The following is a 21,151-nucleotide window of genomic DNA, read 5'->3' on the forward strand; positions in this document are numbered from 1 at the left end:
TGTGCAGAATGTCGGACAAAATACATCCCGCTCCACCTTCTCCCACTGTCAGCCACTGGGATTCCTCTCATCACCATATTCGTGATGAGTGGAAATGCCAACCAGATTCTTCAAATTTATACATCTGGTGAAACATCTGGCTCATTGTTCTACTTGTGATAATACATAACATTAATAGACAAGTACAGCACAAGGAAAGAAATACAGTGGTAAGAGAAAGTATGTGAACCCTTTGGAATTACCTGGATTTCTGCATAAATTGGTCATCAAATTTGATCTGAACTTCATCTAGACAAACAGTGTGTGTTAGTTGGACTTATTGCAACCATTATGGACTACCATGGTTTGGTAGTCTCATTTACACATTTTTCTAACCCTGGCAGTTATTCTGAATGCTGATTGTGGGTCAATGAAAGTTCAAATTATTGGATATCCTCACTCAGCGGCTGGATTCCAAAAGGCATTAGACATCAGTATGCAAGCCAGCACATGTGATATGGTGCTGGTTTTGTGGGCGACCAGTGTTCAAAACACAGCGAAGGCTGGTCACCAGTAAAAACACAAAGGCTGGTACACAGTAAAAACAAAGCGAAGGCTGGTCACAAGTACAAACACAACGAATTCTGGTCACCAGCAAAAACACAACGAAGGCTGGTACCCAGCAAAAACAAAGCAAAGGCTGGTCACCAGTAAAAACACAACGAAGGCTGGTCACCAGTAAAAACACAACGAAGGCTGGTCACCAGTAAAAACACAACGAAGGCTGGTCACCAGTAAAAACACAACGAAGGCTGGTCACCAGTAAAAACACAACGAAGGCTAGTCTATGCTGTTTTTTTCAGCAGGATAAGCAGGTCTTGATATCCTGATATTCTAATCTCACAGCACCAGTTGTTCTGTAAACAGCGGAGAGAATCTCACAACATCAGGAATCATCTGTGTCCTTTGTTCTTCCACTTGACATTAGCTACAATGTTTCACTAAATTCCCCTGACGTGAATATAGCTAGCTACCTTGTCATCTACAGTTCCTGCCTGACATGGGTATCCTGGGGTAACATGTAATCTCTTGCATATGGAGTTGCACCGAAGTATCACTCCCGCTATTTCCCCCTAATGTGAGCTCAGCAACCTTGAATTGTGTAGTTTCCTCCCGCTAAAGTTTCAACCTAATAGTTTCCAGACAAGCAAAAAGGTGTAAAGGGTTCCCACTCAAAACGTAATGGTTTCCACCTCAACAATTTACATTTTATTTTTCCTACACCACATTCATACAGCAGTACATATGCTTAGGTTTATATGCTTAGGTTTACAAGTTTTTTAGGTCAATAAGTGGAGAGGCGTTGTGTTGTGAGGGGCTGTTTAAAAAAAAGTTAATTTAGCTGTTTGCTTTAATGATTTGAGATGGCAGGGATCTCCATTTGACCATGGCTCTATAAATCCTGTACGTTGCTTTAACTTCATTTGAATTTTGGGACTGTGAATAGACCCCTAGTAGCATGCCTGGAGGGATAAGTACAGTTGAAGTCGGAAGATTACATACACTTATGTTGGAATCATTAAAACTTGTTTTTGAACCACTCCACACATTTCAAGTCGGTTAGGACATCTACTTTGTGCATGACACAAGTAATTTTTCCAACAATTGTTTACAGACAGATTATTTCACTTATAATTCATTGTATCACAATTCCAGTGGGTCAGAAGTTTACATACGCTAAGTTGACTGTGACTTTAAATAGCTTGGAAAATTCATGGCTTTAGAAGCTTCTGATAGGCTAATTCACATCATTTGAGTCAATTGGAAGTGTACCTGTGGATGTATTTCAAGACCTACCTTCAAACTCAGTGCCTCTTTGCTTGACATCATGGGAAAAATCAAAAGAAATCAGCCAAGACCTCAAATTGTTTTTGTAGACCTCCGCAAGTCTGGTTCATGCTTGGGAGCAATTTCCAAACGCCTGAAGGTACCACATTCATCTGTACAAACAATAGTACGCAAGTATAAACACCAAGGACCACACAGCCGTCATACCGATCAGGAAGGAGACGCGTTCTGTCTCCTAGAGATGAATGTACTTTGGTGCAAAAAGTGCAAATCAATCCCAGAACAACAGCAAAGGACCTTGTGAAGATGCTGGAGGAAACAGGTACAAAAGTATCTATATCCACAGTAAAACGAGTCCTATATCGACATAACCTGAAAGGCCGCTTAGCAAGGAAGAAGCCACTGCTCCAAAACTGCCATAAAAAAGCCAGACTACGGTTTGCAACTGCACATGGGGACAAAGATCGTACTTTCTGGAGAAAAGTCCTCTGGTCTGATGAAACAAAAATAGAACTGTTTGGCCATAATGACCATCGCTATGTTTGGAGGAAAAAGGGGGAGGCTTGAAGCCGAAGAACACCATCACAACCGTGAGGCACCGTGAGGCATCATGTTGTGGGGGTGCTTTGATGCAGGAGGGACTGGTGCACTTCACAAAATAGATAGCATCATGAGGGAGGAAATGTATGTGTATATATTGAAGCAACATCTCAAGACATCAGTCAGGAAATTAAAGCTTGGTCGTGAATGTGTCTTCCAAATGGACAATGACAAAATGGCTTAAGGACAACAAAGTCAAGGTATTGGAGTGGCCATCAAAAAGCCCTGACCTAAATCCCATATAAACTTTGTGGGCAGAACAGAAAAAGCGTGTGCGAGCAAGGAGGCCTACTAACCTGACTCAGTTGCACCAGCTCTGTCAGAAGGAATGGGCCAAAATTCACCCAACTTATTGTGGGAAGCTTGTGGATGGCTACCCGAAAGGTTTAACCCAAGTTAAACAATTTAAAGGCAATGCTACCAAATACTAATTGAGTGCATGTAAACGTCTGACCCACTTGGAATGTGAAGAAAGAAATAAAAGCTGAAATAAATCATTCTCTCTACAATTATTCTGACATTTCACATTCTTAAAATAAAGTGGTGATCCTAACTGACCTAAGACAGGGCATTTTTACTAGAATTAAATGTCAGGAATTGTGAAAAACTGAGTTTAAATGTATTTGGCTAAGGTGTATGTAAACTTATGACTTCAACTGTATGTCTGTCAGCTGAATGAATAGACCGTATGGAATTTTTAACACATTAATATTTACAAAAATGAGAAGTGTTTTAACTTAGTCACTCTCTTCTATACTTCGAGCGAAGAGAGTTTGAGAGGCATATTGTTGACATTAGCCCTCTGATTACAGTGAAGAGCAAGACACAGCTCTGTTCTGGACCAGCTGCAGCTTTCCAAGGTTTTTCATTGCAAGACCTGACCATATATTCAGGCAGAAGTCAAAATAAAACGGGAGCCTGCAGTACTTGTTTGGTCGAGTGTGGTGCTAAGAATGCTGAGCATCTCTTTATCACAGACAGACCTCTCACCATCTTTACAACAATTTAATTAATATGCCTTGACTATGACAATTTACAGTCCAACATGTTAAGTCTGCTCAACAGCCACTCAACAGCCATCATTCATTACCAGATTCAGCTGAGGTTTAACATTTATGGAGTGATTTGTACCAAATACTATGCTCTTCAACATATTCAGGACTAGTACTATTACTAGCCACCCATTTTGAAACTGACTGCAACTCTTTGTTTAGTGATTTCACTAGCTGTGGCCGCTGACGTGTATGAGGTTGACTCTTCAGCATACATAGACACACAGGCCTGGTTTAAGGCTAGTGGCAGATCATTAGTAAAAATAGAAAACACTTATAGGGATAGTTCAATCAAAAAGGTTTTTCTGATGTCAAAAGTGGTGTAATATTGAGATGAGTCAATTAGGCACTCTGCTGTGTTGCTATCCTGCTCTCCTGGTGAAAGAACTACAGCATCAGAACATTAAACTGAAAATCAGCAACGGTTTGGAACCAGAAGGAAAAACAGACAAGATTGAGGATTTTTTTATTTGCTGTGCAGTTCAATCTCCTGGTGGTGATTGCTCAATGAGAGCTTTACACACACGGTATTCTGCGTGTTTCTACTTAAAATACACTCTTGCCTAGACAGTGTTTCCCCCACTTTTTTTAATTTAGTCAAATATAAAGCTTTGCAATCAAAGCCTAAGCACTGGTGGGGGTTTAGTTCAAATAATTAAAAAGCCAGAGAGCACTGAGCGAAAGACAGGAATAGGCAGCTTTCAGAAAGAGAGAGCGATCCAGCAAAACAAATCCAGCATGATTTGCCTCATAAGATCAAGTTTGTTTGCTGCTTGAAAAATAAAGAGATTAGATGCAATGGATGTGTCTGAAAATGTTACTAGCTGTCATACCCTTGCTTCCTCTATCCTGGTTTTCTAAATTCCTCTCAAAGCACATTGGAAGAGAGGATCCAGGAGGTTATTCTCTCTGACCTTCTCCTCCAATGAGATTTGAGACAGCTAGTAACATTTTTAGAGACAGCCAATAAATTCAGCTTTCTGACTCCCTGCTGTCCTCTCCTGGTTTGATAAAGCAATTTGTTCTTCTCTAAAGGTGACGACTACCTTTTCTGTCCACTAACCAGCCCTCAAAGGTTACAAGGGAGTTTATCAAAAAGTCATAACATTTCAAACCGTTAATAATCCACAAAATTCAACACAATACATAATTTAATTCCATGCATTGTTGACTTGTTGATTATCTCCACCATCTCATCTCAAGTGGAGATACATCATGCTGTTACTGTAAGTAACAGTTGCTTTTTGCATTTCAGATCAGAAATTGTTACATTGTCATTTTCCTTTTAAAGTTTTACATTTACTTAAAAATGAGTTGTCAAATTTGATTATTGTCGATAACACTTATTTCTGTCATTTCTTTAGTGTCCTTTTTTAATGTATCAGATTTACAGTAAATTATGATTACTTTTTGTTTGGTATGTGAATATTGGACACATGTAGTGTTAAGGCAAAGGAATTATCTTCACGGATGAATCACAATTACAATAGAACCCAGGATAAAGTGGTTCAGTAAATGTGGTCTGGACTCTGTGGAGGAGGGTCATTGTGTCAGAGACGCTGTAGAAGGACAGAGTTCCTGCACTGTGGTCCAGGTACACTCCTACTCTGGAGGAGGGCGCGACAGGGATTTTAATCTCTTTTGTAAAGTCCTTATCAAAGTCCCTTTTAAATCCCAAACGTGACTCAAATGGTGCCATATTGTGCCTGATAGAGCAGCCATCTGAATAACATACCAAACACCAGGACTTATCATTGTTCCCAAACCAACACTCTGTTCCACCATGCCTCTTGATCCCTTTATATGAGACCGCTATAGTAACCATCCCACTCCACTCTACCTCCCAGTAGCAGGCCCCAGACAGACCCTCTTTACACAGCACCTGGTGCCACATATGAAATCTTTCTGGATTGTGAGGACGTATGATCTGGCGCTCACGACTGTATGCCACCTTTGTGTTCTCTTCAGACAGATACAAACATTGAGTTGGTGTGTTGGGATCCAAAGTCAGCTGGCAATAATCTGTGAATATATGAGAGAAAAGCTGTGGTGAAGATGAACTCAAGATGTCAGTGGGTATTGTTGAATAAAAAAAGTATGTTTTTGTGTGTGTGTGTTTAACTCACATTTCAAGAACTCTTCTCTGGTCCTGGGCACAGGAGGTGGGACAATGTGAAGTCCTGACACTATGAAAACAGAGAGAATCAAACATGACTGGTCTTTCCAGACTGATCACGTTTACGGTTGCACATTGAGGAATATTCAGAGGTGGAAACTTTCCGCGGGAATTAACAGAAATATATGCTAATTATACAGATGTTTTGCATCGGATATATTTACTATATCGTATGGAAACAGAAACATAAACCTTTTACCTTATCATAAGTAGACATTATTGCAAATTATTAAATCCTTCCAATAGAAATGTAAAAAAGTTTTTAGTTATGAATTGAAATTTAATTAAATGAGTTGACAACTTTAATTGAATGACTCTTCACATGGGATGATTTCACTGAAAACAATAGAAAGGGAATTTTGAATGACCCCAATGATCCAAAAATGATCCCAAAAACGTTTTCAACATACTGTAAAATGATAACCAAGCTTTAGTTTCTAGACTGTCTTCCTCTCAGGCTTCCATGTCTTCTCCCTGGACCTCCTCAATGTCCACCTCTTGAACATCAAACTCTGAGGCCTCATCTTCACTGTCACTTTCCAACCTTGTTGAGGATGGCTCGTTGTCAGGCTCAAAAAGCCTCCAATTTGCCCGGATGGCCACCAATTTCCAACCCTTGTATTGGTAAACCTGTTGCGTGCTTTGATGTGTGTGTTCCCAAACAAGGACCAGCTGCACTCTGAGGTGGCTGGTGTTGGTGGTATTTGGAGGATGATGGAGGCAACAGGGGGAGGAGCCTCAGATCCACAAAGTCCCTTCCACCAAGTGGCTGATGAGATATGTTGGCACGACTGTCATATTGCATCTCCATCCCAAAGCCCTTGCTTGGAAGTGTACTTTGCCAGACTGCCAAAAAACTTGCCCTCATCCAGGCCAAGGTGCCGAGACATGGTAATGATGACACAATAGGCCTTGTTGATCTCTGCACCAGACAGGATGCTCTTGCCAGCATACTTGGTGTCCAAGATGTACGCTGCAGCGTGTATGGGCTTCAGGCAGAAGTCTTCACGCTTTTTGATGTATTTCAGAACTGTAGTTTCCTCTACTTGGAGCAACAGTGAAGTGTGCAGGGCAGTACGGATTTATTCTCTTACATCTGCAAGCAGAGTCTGAACATCAGACAGGATGGCATTGTCTCCCTCAATCCATGCAATGGCTACTGCTACAGGTTTCAGGAGTTTCAGGCTGCTTACCACTCTCTCCCAAAATACATCATCCAGGAGGATCCTCTTGATGGGGCTGTCCATATCGGCAGACTGTGATATGGCCATTTCTTGGAGAGACTCCTTCCTATCCAGGAGAATGTCAAACATGATGACAACACCACCCCAACGGGTGTTGCTGGGCAACTCCAATGTGGTGCTCTTATTCTTCTCACTTTGCTTGGTGAGGTAGATTGCTGCTATGACTTGATGAACCTTCACATAACTAACCATTTCATTGGCTCTCTTGTAGAGTGTATCCATTATTTTCAGTGCCATGATGTCCTTGAGGAGCAGATTCAATGCATGAGCAGTACAGCCAATGGGTGAGATGTGAGGGTAGGACTCGTCCACTTTAGACCAAGCAGCCTTCATGTTTGCAGTATTGTCTGTCACCAGTACAAATACCTTCTGTGGTCCAAGGTCATTAATGACTGCCTTCAGCTCATCTGCAATGTAGAGGCCGGTGTGTCTGTTGTCCCTTGTGTCTGAGCTCTTGTAGAATACTGGTTGAGGGGTGGAGATGATGTAGTTAATTATTCCTTGCCCACGAATATTCAACCAACCATCAGAGATGATTGCAATACAGCATGTTTTCTCTATGATTTGCTTGAAATCTTTTCAGAAATCTCTTCCAATACACATTGCCTGTGAGCATCAGAGGTGAATCAGTTCCATACACAGCTCGAGCAAGACATTCCTCAGCATTTCTCTGACTACGTTCTTCCATTGAGTCAAAAAAAACTTCTGATTCCAGGAGGACCATGAGTTTTTGCTATCGATAAGGTTTCTGATTCATCATTTTCACCTCTACTTCTATTCAAGGGACTTTTGTCAGAGGTTGCTTGTTGTGAGCGCTGAGGGGACTTTATGCACTTGGCCAGATTATTCTGCATCTTTGTTGCATTCTTCACATATGATTTGGCACAGTATCTGCAAATGTATACAGCTTTTCATTCTACATTAGTTTCAGTGAAATGTCATCAGATGGTGCCCATGGCATTTTCCTGGAGAGATTAGAAAAGAAATTGTAAAAAAATATATATATATACACAATTCGATGTACAGATAAATAGTTAAGCAGTTAGATTAAACAACTCCTTTGTAAGATACATGTTTTAAAATGAAACATGTATGGAAACAGGTGAATTAAAACCTCAGTTAAAAGGCTCAAGCAACCTCGGCCAACAGCTCCGCCCCCCCCCCCCCCCCCCCGGCAGCTCCTCGCCCAAGCCTCTCCAGGTTCTCCTTTACCCAAATCAAGATAGCAGATGTTCTGAAAGAGCTGCAAAACCTGGACTCGTACAAATCAGCTGGGCTTGACAATCTGGACCCTCTATTTCTGAAACTATCGCCGCCATTGTCGCAATCCCTATTACCAGCCTGTTCAACCTCTCTTTCATATCGTCTGAGATCCCCAAGCATTGGAAAGCTGCCGCAGTCATCCCCCTCTTCAAAGGGGGAGACACCCTGGACCCAAACTGTTACAGACCTATATCTATCCTGCCCTGCCTATCTAAGGTCTTCGAAAGCCAAGTCAACAAACAGGTCACTGACCATCTCGAATCCCATCGTACCTTCTCCGCTGTGCAATCTGGTTTCCGAGCCGGTCACGGGTGCACCTCAGCCACGCTCAAGGTACTAAACGATATCATAACCACTATCGATAAAAGACAGTACTGTGCAGCCGTCTTCATCGACCTTGCCAAGGCTTTCGACCCTGTCAATCACCATATTCTTATCGGCAGACTCAGTAGCCTCGGTTTTTCTGATGACTGCCTTGCCTGGTTCACCAACTACTTTGCAGACAGAGTTCAGTGTGTCAAATCGGAGGGCATGCTGTCCGGTCCTCTGGCAGTCTCTATGGGGGTGCCACAGGGTTCAATTCTCGGGCCGACTCTTTTCTCTGCATATATCAATGATGTTGCTCTTGCTGCGGGAGATTCCCTGATCCACCTCTACGCAGACGACACCATTCTGTATACTTCCGGCCCGTCCTTGGACACTGTGCTATCTAACCTCCAAACGAGCTTCAATGCCATACAACACTCCTTCCGTGGCCTCCAACTGCTCTTAAACGCTAGTAAAACCAAATGCATGCTTTTCAACCGTTCGCTGCCTGCACCCGCACGCCCGACTAGCATCACCACCCTGGATGGTTCCGACCTAGAATATGTGGACATCTATAAGTACCTAGGTGTCTGGCTGGACTGTAAACTCTCCTTCCAGACTCATATCAAACATCTCCAATCTAAAATCAAATCTAGAGTCGGCTTTCTATTCCGCAACAAAGCCTCCTTCACTCACGCCGCCAAACTTACCCTAGTAAAACTGACTATCCTACCGATCCTCGACTTCGGCGATGTCATCTACAAAATAGCTTCCAACACTCTACTCAGCAAACTGGATGCAGTTTATCACAGTGCCATCCGTTTTGTTACTAAAGCACCTTATACCACCCACCACTGCAACCTGTATGCTCTAGTCGGCTGGCCCTCGCTACATATTCGTCGCCAGACCCACTGGCTCCAGGTCATCTACAAGTCCATGCTAGGTAAAGCTCCGCCTTATCTCAGTTCACTGGTCACGATGGCAACACCCATCCGTAGCACGCGTTCCAGCAGGTGTTTCTCACTGATCATCCCTAAAGCCAACACCTCATTTGGCCGCCTTTCGTTCCAGTTCTCTGCTGCCTGTGACTGGAACGAATTGCAAAAATCGCTGAAGTTGGAGACTTATCTCCCTCACCAACTTCAAACATCTGCTATCTGAGCAGCTAACCGATCGCTGCAGCTGTACATAGTCTATCGGTAAATAGCCCACCCAATTTGACCTACCTCATCCCCATACTGTTTATATTTATTTACTTTTCTGCTCTTTTGCACACCAATATCTCTACCTGTACATGATCATCTGATCATTTATCACTCCAGTGTTAATCTGCAAAATTGTAATTATTCGCCTACCTTCTCATGCCTTTTGCACACAATGTATATAGACTTTTTTTTCTACTGTGTTATTGACTTGTTAATTGTTTACTCCATGTGTAACTCTGTGTTGTCTGTTCACACTGCTATACTTTATCTTGGCCAGGTCGCAGTTGTAAATGAGAACTTGTTCTCAACTAGCCTACCTGGCTAAATAAAGGTGTTCTCAACTAGCCTACCTGGTTAAATAAAGGTGTTCTCAACTAGCCTACCTGGCTAAATAAAGGTGTTCTCAACTAGCCTACCTGGTTAAATAAAGGTGTTCTCAACTAGCCTACCTGGTTAAATAAAGGTGAAATAAAAAAATATTTAAAAAATAAAACCCACATGGTAGAAAAAAACTAACTAGCAGAAATTGTTATCAAGTCAGAAATTATTTAAACCCACTTTGCTGTAGGCTACTATTTACTAGTTAACAAAAAATTATGTATGTCATATAAAATATATTCACCCCACCCAGTATTGTAATCAAAACTTACCTCAACAGCATCTCATTAGTGTGCAAGATCTTGAGAATCAGCTGTACATGTGATGGAAGAGTGCATGCAGAGGGTTGCAATTGAATTGGGGATAGTTTAACCAAAATATGCCACAAGACCTAGAATTGCCTTGTGTATCCCACAAAAAAAGGTTCACTGTTATAAGCTAACTTTTTAAAATGAATTTAAGCAACATTCCAGGGCTTAATTTCCCATGGCACTGCCAGATTCTAAATTAAGAGTCAACTCCATCCATTTAGGACACACTGCAGTGCAAATCAAATGCCCTATCAGGAACGTAACCATCGGCAATTGATTGAATCCCATATTTTAATGTGGTCTAAGAAGATGTGTCCTTACTTTGTACAGACAACATAATTATCTCTCCAGCGCAGATATCTTGAAGTCGGTTTCTCAGCTCAGAGACAGAGTTCATAACATCCTCAAAGGAGACGTGATGGTTGATAGTGATGCTGGGTAAGGTCTCAGACCCAGGAGGGACACAGAGAGACTGGAAGCTCTAGATTCAAAGACAAGGAAAAAAGGAAAATATGATTATTGAGAAACACAAATTAGTTTAAAGTTTTATTTTATTTAGTCGTATGGGATACACATGGTATACACCATCCAACAAAATGCTTACTTGCAGGTAGACCAGAGGCTTAGCGCAGTATCCCCACCTCCAATAAACTGCTGTTTTAGAACTAATTTCCTGCTTTTCTACACATTTTTCCATGAGGCTGAGAACTTTTTTTTGCAGTTTTAAAGCCAATTTCCTGTCATAAATAAATAAATGCTTATGACGTGTTCATATGCTATCTGGTGCTATGTTTTTTGTTGTTTATGCCCCCCGCCTTGTGGGGTCTGCGAGTGTTCTAAGAAATAAGAAAATATAAGAATACGAACATAAAATGAATGGCTCAGTAGAACAGAATAAACATTTTAGTATAAGTATAACACAGGAAGGCACAATTTATAGATTCAAATAATTTAATTAAAGATTTCCCTTTAGAGAGACACCTGCTGCAATGGACAGTGACGTCACCTGGAGGAAATGGATGTGATCCTCTTTGTGTGAAAGCTGCTCCAGCTCAGCCTCTCTCCTCTTCAGCTCAGCCACCTCCTGCTCCAGCTGCTTCAGGAGTCCTTCAGCCCGACTCACATTAGCCTTCTCCTGGGCTCTGATAAGCTCCTTCACCTCATTGCGCATTCCCTCAATGGAGCGGATCAATTCATTAAAGATCTTCTCACTACTCTCAACTGCTGCCTGTGTAGAGTGCTGTTAGGACACAAAGAGGAGAGGTGGGGGGAATTTTAATCACCCCATTCACTCAGCTCTCACCAGAACTCCAGACAGCCTGTTCCCCACGGTGAGGTTCAGTGGGATGGGAATGTGGCCCTCCATGGATTCCTAACTGGCTCTAGTTTTGCTGGACTTTAGTTTAAGAATAGTAAGTCACTTAGAAAGGACAATCTGCTAAGTGAAAGCATGTAAATGTGACTTGTTTCAGGAAACTAGGAGCATGTCGCACATCACTACTTCACAGGAGTGGCATTCGAACATAAACATTTATTTTTTATCAAAATGTGTTTTTTGGCAGAAATGCCTTCTGGAACATGTGAACTTTCATTTGCCTTAATAACAAACTTGTATTCCATCCAAAAATACGAATACAATTGTTAAATTACGAGCCTAGTTCGTTTTGCCACAGAAAAAGACAAGAGCCTACCCGCTGGCCATGATTGGCTGAGATAATGGATGGGCTGGAAATGCCGGGAGATGAGTTTGGATTGGTCTGCCATGTAGCACGCATCTGTTTATACGTGAGCTGCTTAATATGTGTTGACAGTCCTTTCTACCGTGCTGTTTTTAAAACATATAACATTAGCCATTGAGAAGTACTTTTCTCAACATTGATGCCCTGAATTTAACAGGCACTAGCGACAGATCAGTTGTAAAAAGTGATGGGTTCATTTCTGCACAGGCCACGGTCAGTGTGAACCAGAGTGACTAGACACAACGCTGTCCAAACAAGATGTAACGCCAGCTACAAACAAATGGAGTTAAATGGTTCCACTCTGCCGTGAAGCGATCATCCATGTATATGGGTAAGAGTCTTGCTACATTTTCAGATATGTTTCTAATTTAGTCAGTCAGAAAATCATTTTTATTGCAAGTTAAAGCATACTGTTAGTTAGCAAATGTTGCTAATGTTAAATGTATGATCTGTGAGGTAATATTATTTGAATCAGAAAATTAATTTGCATTGCTAGTTATAGCTAATGTTAGCTAGCTAACGCTGAACCTAGTTTGTTAGCTTTAGCTACCTGCAGATTCATACTACATCTATGACAATGTTTGTATTGCTAGTAGTATGAGTTGGGATTATGCTAGTTCATTGTTTAGCTAGCTAGCTACATGTCTAAACAAAGGACCCTGATTATTACATGACCCATCAAATTAGCCAGGTGTGTCTGGGGATGAATACGGCCAACCACTATATTTCATGAATATGTGTACATGTCTAGACAATAGTGACCCACTTAGTAGATGTGGCCGTGGGAGGGTTATAGCATTTCCTTCACATGACCAATCAATTTAGACACGTGTGTCAGGTAAGCATCATCTATTAATGATGAATATTTTCAGGATATTTTCTGTTTTTGATATTGCTACTATGCAACTAACCACTTCACTATACTGTTTACACCTGTATCCTATGCATGTGACAAATACACTTAGATTTTAGCGTGAGTTTACCACATGGCCTCACATGTGAATCCTTAAAGAGATGGGTGGGGCTAATGCTTAAGAAGGTGTGAACGATGCTGAATGGGTGTAGACAAAGAAGAGCTCTCCAGTATGTACCAAAACATTCAAAATGACATTTTCTCAAAAGTGGGGTTACAAGTTAATAACATTTCAAAGCAGAATTACTTTCCCATTGTCCGTTAACTGCAGTGTATGATATACCATTTTCTAGCTCTGTGTCTCTACTTTTATCTAATGTAAAAAACACAATTTCAAATGTTGGTACAAAAATGTTTTGCTACATATGACCGAATCGAGGCGCTTGGTCACAAATGGTCAAAACTCACCTTGAATGACTTCACAGCCTGTCTCACATCCAGCATCTCCTTCTCTCTCTCCTTGATTCTCTGCTTAGATTTCTCCCCCAACTGCCTCTGTAGAGAAACAAATGTCATTTCATTCATTATTTTTCTGTTCTAATGAATGATAGTCAGACTTTATGGCATGTCAATGTCCATGTCTTATCGAAGGAAAAGGGTTATGTGTATTTTTTCCTGTTTTGCAAGTTCATAAATGGAATTCGTCCTTGTTCAGATGCAAATAAGGTACATTGTCCGTTGTTTTATTTTTTTAAACTCTGTTTATTAAGTTTTACACACACACACACACACACACACACACACACACACACACACACAGACAAGACAAAGCAATATACTCAACTAGAAAAAAAATACAAATAAAAAAAATAGCTTTAAAGATACCATACTTTAGACAAGTTAAACACACCAGGCAGAAGGCTACAGAGGTTAAAGGGCAATCTATAGTACAGGGACAGGGCAAACACCTCACCATTGTTCCTGTAAACAGTCAAGGGATAAGGGTGGAGAAATGCAACCACTCACAGAGAGTCATGGCCACAGACCATCCACTGGACAGAAAAAAAGTTTACAATGCTTTAAAATAAAAAAAATAAATGATTATTCATGTAGGCGTGAACAAAATGTAAAAATAACCTCACACTTCAGTCTCTGCCTGGGCAAGATTTTTATTTATTTATCCATTATTTTACCAGGTAAGTTGACTGAGAACACGTTCTCATTTGCAGCAACGACCTGGGGAATAGTTACAGGGGAGAGGAGGGGGATTAATGAGCCAATTGTAAACTGGGGATTATTAGGTGTGACCATGATGGTTTGAGGGCCAGATTGGGAATTTAGCCAGGACACCAGGGTTAACACCCCTACTCTTACGATAAGTGCCATGGGATCTTTAATGACCTCAGAGAGTCAGGACACCCGTTTAACATCCCACCCGAAAGACGGCACCCTACACAGGGCAGTGTCCCCAATCACTGCCCTGGGGCATTGGGATATTTTTTAGACCAGAGGAAAGAGTGCCTCCTACTGGCCCTCCAACACCACTTCCAGCAGCATCTGGTCTCCCATCCAGGAACTGACCAGGACCAACCCTGCTTAGCTTCAGAAGCAAGCCAGCAGTGGTATGCAGGGTGGTATGCTGCTGGCAATAGATGAACAAGGCATCTGCGGATCACAATCAATAAGCACATGGACCTTAATGCCCCCCCAGCAAAAACACAGAGAGAAGCTCCTCCAACCCTTAAGTCACAGACTTATTTTAGTATTAATTGGAATGCCATCAGAGGATGGACTGTTTAAAGTAAGACCGGAATGGAGCCCAAGCTTCATCAAACAGTTTGGGGTTCCCACTTGAATTGAATTTTTTTTAGTTTCAGAGAGCACAACACATCCCTCACCCAATATTTATAAGATGGGGGAGCTGCCATCTTCCAGTTCTGTAGCATTAGCCGTCTAGCTAAAAGAGTTGTACAAGCAACAGTGTCCGACTGGATTCTTGATAGGTGAGTACCCATGGGCAGTACTCCAAAAAGGGCTGTAAGGGGAGACGGATCTATAACAGTGTCATATATATCAGAGAAACATTTAAATATTAATTCCCAGAAACCTGACAGTTTATGACAGCCCCAAAACATATGCAACAGTGTGGCTGGTTCCACTTTACATCTGACACAGGTAGGATCAAAATCAGAGAATATTCTTCCAAGTTTGGCCCCCGACCAGTGGATACGGTGAACCACCTTGAATTGAATGAGGCTGTGTCTAGTGCTAAAAGAGGACGAGTGCACCCTGTGCAGCACAGATTCCCAGGCGTCTTCCCCAAGTTCCTCCCCCAAATCCTTTTCCCATCGAGTCTTTAAAGGCACCAAAGAAGGGTTCTGTAAGTCATGAATGATTGCATATACATCTGAAATTGTGCCCCTAGGAAGCTTGTTCAGCTCCAAGATGCTCTCTATAGCTGTATTCGCAGGCCTATTGGGAAATCCAGGTGTGTTAGCCCTGACAAAGTTTCTAGTCTGGAGATAGCGGAAAAAGTGGGATTGGGGGAGATTGAACTTTTCCTGCAGCTGAGAAAAAGAGGCAAATGTATCAAAGAATAATTGGGCTAGCGAGGAGAGGCCTAGTGAGTGCCAAATGCCCCATCATTCAAAGATGGAGGAAATAAAATGTTCTGATTGATTGGGCTTGATAGAGAAAAGCCTCGGAGGCTAAAGGCTAAACGGATTCCAAATTTTAAGAGACTGCTTTACAATTGGGTTGACACACCTTTTGCCTAGGGACACTGGGAGAGACGAGCACAGCACAGAGGAAAGTGCTGCAGGTTTACACGATTCAGACTCCATCTGGACCTATAGTGGTCTAGGGCCAGTAGGATCAGTCTGCAGCCAGTACAGAACGGCTCTGAAATTTGCAGCCCAGTAGTATGTCTGAAAATTTGGTAGAGCTAAACCCCCTAATGACCTAGACTTCTGTAAATGTTTTCTACCAATCCGTGGTATCTTGCCATCCCAAATAAAATGCATGAATGTTTGATCCAGTGAAATAAAAAAAGATTTTGGAATAAAAATGGGTAAACATTGAAATAAATATAAAAATTTGGGCAACACATTCATTTTAATGACATTAATCCTTCCGATAAGAGAAAGGGGTAGCGAATTCCAAAAAGTAAAAGATTGAAACAATCTGTCTGCTAGAGCAACACATTTTTCCTGAAACAAATTTGAATATTTCCTTGTCACTTTTACTCCCAAGTAAGTGAATTGATCCCGGACAATCCTAAACTGAGAACTTGTAAAAGAGCACTTTAAAGCAGCCTTGTTTACCGGAAAAAGCTCACTCTTGCCTTGATTCAGCTTGTACCCTGAGATTGATCCAAACTTTTTAAGAACAGATAGGGCACGTGGCAATGAGGTATTGGGGTTGGAGATTAACAAAAGGAGGACGTCAGCATATAGCGAGACTTTCTGCTCCCAGCCCGCCCTGATTATGCCTTGAATGGCATCATTAGAGAGTAGTGCAATGGCGAGAGGCTCGATTGCCAAAGCAAACAAGGGGGAGAGTGGGCAACCCTGTCTGGATCCGCGGTGCAAGGGAAAATAGTCAGAGGACAAGTTATTAGTCCGTACCGAAGCCATGGGGGAAAAAATAAAGAATCTTTATCCACGCAATGAATTTGGGGCCAAAGCCAAATCTATAAAGGGCAGCTGTTAGGTAATCCCACTCAACGCGGTCAAACGCTTTTTCGGCATCAAGTGAGACCACCACCTCCGGGTCCTCCGACGCTGGGGAGTACAGTATATTCATAAGGCGCCTAATATTGAAAAATAAATGCCTATTTCTCACAAAGCCAGTCTGGTCAGAGTGTATTACTTGGTGCAGCAAGCCTTCCATACCGATGGCTAAAAGCTTAGCTAGGATTTTGTAATCACAGTTTAAAAGCGAGATTGGGCGATAGGATCCACATTCCAGGGGGTCTTTGTTTTTCTTTAGTAGTAATGAAATTGAAGCCTGATAAAGACTAGGCGGTAGCTTTGAAGTATTGAGGCACTCTGCAAATAGTCGAGACAAGAATGGGCAAAGCAGACCAGAAAATGTCCTGTAAAATTCGGTTGGAAAACCGTCCAGACCCGGTGATTTACCACTTTTCATTGCGGACACTGCTGTTGCAATCACCTCAAGCGTAAATTCTTCTTCTAGACAGTCATGGGAGTCTGTATCAATTGAAGGCATATTCAAGCCATTAAAGAAGGAGTCAATCAGCAAGGGGTCTTGAGGGGATTCAGAGGTGTATAGCGAAGAGTAAAATTGTTTAAATTGATCATTGATCTCTTTATGTATAACTGTGGTGGCACCAGACGGGGTCCTTATTTGTGGGATTAAACGTGAGGCCTCAGATTTACGGATCTGATGCGCAAGGAGTTTACTGGCCTTGTCGCCTAGTTCATAGACTTTGTATCGAGCTCGCAAGAGTAACTGTTCAGCTTGCCTGGTAGAAATCTCATCAAATTCAGATTGGAGTAGTTGGCGCTCTTTATGCAGATCAGAGGAAGGATCCGTAGCATACTTCTCATCCAATGTGGCTATGGACTCGCTCAAGTCCCGAAGTCGCTGGGAGCGAACTCTGTTTTGGTTGGCTGTATAAGAAATAATTTGGCCACGTAGGTATGCTTTGAGAGACTCCCATATGGTAGAGCAGGACATACCTGGTGTTGAATTCGTTTCTAGGAATAAGGTGATTTCAGAAGAAATGAAATTGACAAACTCCTTATCTGAGAGTAAAATGGGGTTGAGACGCCATTGATAACACATAGGAGGTCGCTGGGGAAACTCTAGTTCAAGCACTAATGGTGAATGGTCAGAGATAACAATACCCTCGTAAGTACACTGCCGAAGGTTAGGCAGAAGTTTTTTGGCCAAAAAGAGGTAATCAATCCGGGAGTATGTTTGATGAACATGAGAATAAAATGAATACTGTCTATCTGTAGGATGTAGGAAACGCCAGGCCTCAAACATAACATATTTCTGAAGAAAGGATTGAATAAGTAGGGCACATTTAGATGGGCCAGTATTTGTTTGTGAGGACTTGTCAAGAACTGGGGACATTTTACAGTTGAAATCCCCCCCTAAAATCAACAAATGAGAATCTAAATTGGGAATAGCAGACAGAAAGGAAGAAATGAAACTTGTGTCATCCCAATTGGGAGCATAAACACTAGCCAAAACAAGAGGGGTAGAAAACAGTTCACCGGTTACTATGACGTATCGTCCCTTAGGATCAGCAATAACCTCAGAAGCCACAAAGGGAGTAGCTTTATCAACCAGAATAGCAGCACCTCTTGATTTACTATGAAAGTTCGAGTGGAACACTTGACCAACCCAGTCCTTACGCATCCTAAAATGCTCACCAGTCCTCAAGTGAGTCTCTTGTAGAAATGCAATATTTGCATTCAAACCCTTTAAGTGTGTCAACACCCTCTTACGCTTCACCGGGTTGTTAACCCCTTTTGGTATTCCAAGAAATGTACTTGATCGTATTATTTCGGCCCCTCTGGGCATTCCCCTTATTCAACCCTGTCATTAAGAGCATAGAATGGAAAAGCAATGAGCGCCCAAAACCCTTTGAATAACTTGTCTCAGAGTAATAATGTACGGTGGTAAATGTTTGGGAAAAGTACAGAAAAAAAAACAGAAAAAAAACTAAAAAGACAGAATGACAACATTAGAACTGAACAATTCAACCTGCCCCCCCACCCTCTCCCCCCATCCCAGACAATACCTCCCCAAACGAGGTACAAGCCTAAATAGAACATGTTCTCTTCGCACAGTATGTCTGTGAGAGTGCGGTCTTAAACCTAAACCCACAGTCCCGCTCTTTAAAGTCGCGTTTTGTTAGTGGATCAAGCAGCAAAAATAAAGATTTGTATGTATTTTTCAACAAAAAAAAAAGGCGAATCCCTTGTGCAAACGGAATGACAAAAGCACCACTTGTAGATGTATATAATTGTATTCCCAGTCTTATAACAGGCATTGAGAGAGAAAATAAATAAAATGTATAAAGGCTCTCAGCCAAAAATCTAATTTGAAGTAAGGAAATCGTAGTAAGACAATCAAAAATAATAGTAATTATAATAGTAGTCTAGTTGAAGCTGAGACAGCTTACAACCAATACCAAAAAACTACGTGTGCGCAACGTTGAACGTTTGCTGGGCATAAATGACGCTCAAAACTTTTAAAATTAAAGTGAGGCCCCAAAAACCGTGTAGCCTTTGGAGACATTTACTGTTTACTGGGTCAATGCAAACGGATGCAGTAAACAAATAACCAAAAATATTTTGAGTCACTGAGACAATGTGTAAACAAACTAAATAGGTGAGCGAGATAAGGCACGCACACTAGATGATCAAAACATTAGATCACATCAAATAAGCCTGAATAGTTTCACCAACTATACAAGACTAGCCTGTTATATCTAAACATAATTGTACCAAGTGGGTTACTTACTATCCACAGTTCGCAAGCAACAGTTGCTGAACTGTGAGCATATTCAAGACTTCTTGATGTGACGTTGAATGTGAGCCATAGCCTCATCCGGAGATTCAAATGTGTAGTCTTTAGTGGAGGTCTCCAGTGCTGCACTGGAGGTCTCCAGTGCTGCAATCGTTGTAACGCAGTTGTTGTTTTGAGTAATGTGATTGCTGGCACAGTCTCGTTCCGCAGGATGGTTAAATCTGCTTTTAAAGTATCAGAAACCTCCTGTATTCTGGCCTCAATCGTAGCAACCACCTGTGTTTTCATTTCAACTATCTCAGAGCGTAGTAGTTTGATGGCCTCGAGAATATTCATTTCAGCGCCGCCAGGCCAAGCCGCGTCCCCGGGTAAAGTGTGCGTCCCCGGGCCCTCAGACTCAGGAGAGGGCGGTGATGAGAGCGGGTCTGGTTTTCTCAAAGTCATGCTCTTGGCCTTATGTTTGGTCGACATGCTGACATTCGGAAGCAAAGTAGTCTTGGTTTTTACGGAAAGGGATCACCAAAGTAATATTTGAAAATAAATACGGTTCTGCTGCAGAATTCACAAACTTTAAGAATACCACGGGAGCAAACGGAAAACACGTCAGTCGCACATGGCGTCCCCTACCATCCCCTATTTTGTAATTCTTAATATTTAAGCAAGTGAATTAAGGTTCTTACTTGTTTTTCAGCTATTTCAGCTGCAGCAGAGACTGTATCATGGCCTTTATGTTGATCCAACATACACAGATGACAGATACATTGCTGATCTGTCCGGCAGTAAACCTCCAGTAGTTTGTCATGATGAGAGCAGATCTTCTCCTGGAGTTGTGTGGAGGCCTTGATCATCTTGTGCTTCTTAAAGGCAGGAGATTCATAGTGAGGCTGGAGGTGTGTCTCACAGTAAGAGGCCAGACACACCAGACAGAACTTGACAGCTTTTAATTTTGTCCCAGTGCAGACGTCACAATCAACATCTCCAGGTCCAGCATAACAGTGAGCAGCAGTTTGGAGTTTTGTCTTCTTCTTCTTCTTCTTTTTAGTATTTTTTTCTGTCAGTGTCTTCACCATTTCAGCCATAACTGTGTTTCTGTTCAGAAAAGGCCTTGGGTTGAAGGTCTGTCTGCACTGGGGACAGCTGCAGACAAGCTTCTGATCTTCCTGATCCCAGTAGCCTTTAATACAGCCAATACAGTAGCTGTGTCCACAGGGAATAGTCACTGGATCTTTTAGTATCTCCAAACAGATCGAACAACTGACCGAGTCCATGGCTTCTGCCATTTTGAAACACATAAAAAGACTGAGCGTCAGAGATACATTTAGTTTCTTGTTTGCAGAGTAGGAGTGGCTTTCACGGACCTATAACATTTCACTTCCTGGATCTGTGAACTCACATCTCAGATACCAGTTATGGCCAGCACATACAGTTGAATTCTGAAGTTTACATACACCTTAGACAAATACATTTAAACGCAGTTTTTCACAATTCCTGACATTTAATCCTAGTAAACATTCCCTGTTTAAGGTCAGTTAGGATCACCACTTTATTTTAAGAATGTGAAATGGCAGAATAATAGTAGAGAGAATTATTTATTTCAGATTTGATTTCTTTCATCACATTCCCAGTGGGTCAGAAGTTTACATACACTCAATTAGTATTCGGTAGCATTGCCTTTAAATTGCTTAACTTG

The 21,151-nt window shown here is 41.7% G+C and overlaps 1 protein-coding gene across 1 annotated transcript; it reads right to left on the reverse strand.

Annotated features, from left to right (window-relative positions):
- Positions 1 to 666: 666 nt before the first annotated feature.
- Positions 667 to 20,765, reverse strand: LOC139405674 (E3 ubiquitin/ISG15 ligase TRIM25-like). The gene is made up of 6 exons (XM_071148094.1): positions 20,142 to 20,765; positions 13,423 to 13,509; positions 11,369 to 11,602; positions 10,684 to 10,843; positions 5,606 to 5,665; positions 667 to 5,501 (listed from the first exon to the last, which is right to left on the reverse strand). The coding sequence occupies exons 1-6, from the start codon at positions 20,751 to 20,753 to the stop codon at positions 4,924 to 4,926; spliced, it is 1,731 nt and encodes a 576-aa protein (XP_071004195.1). The 5' UTR covers positions 20,754 to 20,765; the 3' UTR covers positions 667 to 4,923.
- Between the last annotated feature and the right edge of the window lie 386 nt (positions 20,766 to 21,151).

This window comes from Oncorhynchus clarkii, chromosome 1 (assembly GCF_045791955.1).
Source record: "Oncorhynchus clarkii lewisi isolate Uvic-CL-2024 chromosome 1, UVic_Ocla_1.0, whole genome shotgun sequence".
Lineage (NCBI taxonomy): Eukaryota > Metazoa > Chordata > Actinopteri > Salmoniformes > Salmonidae > Oncorhynchus > Oncorhynchus clarkii.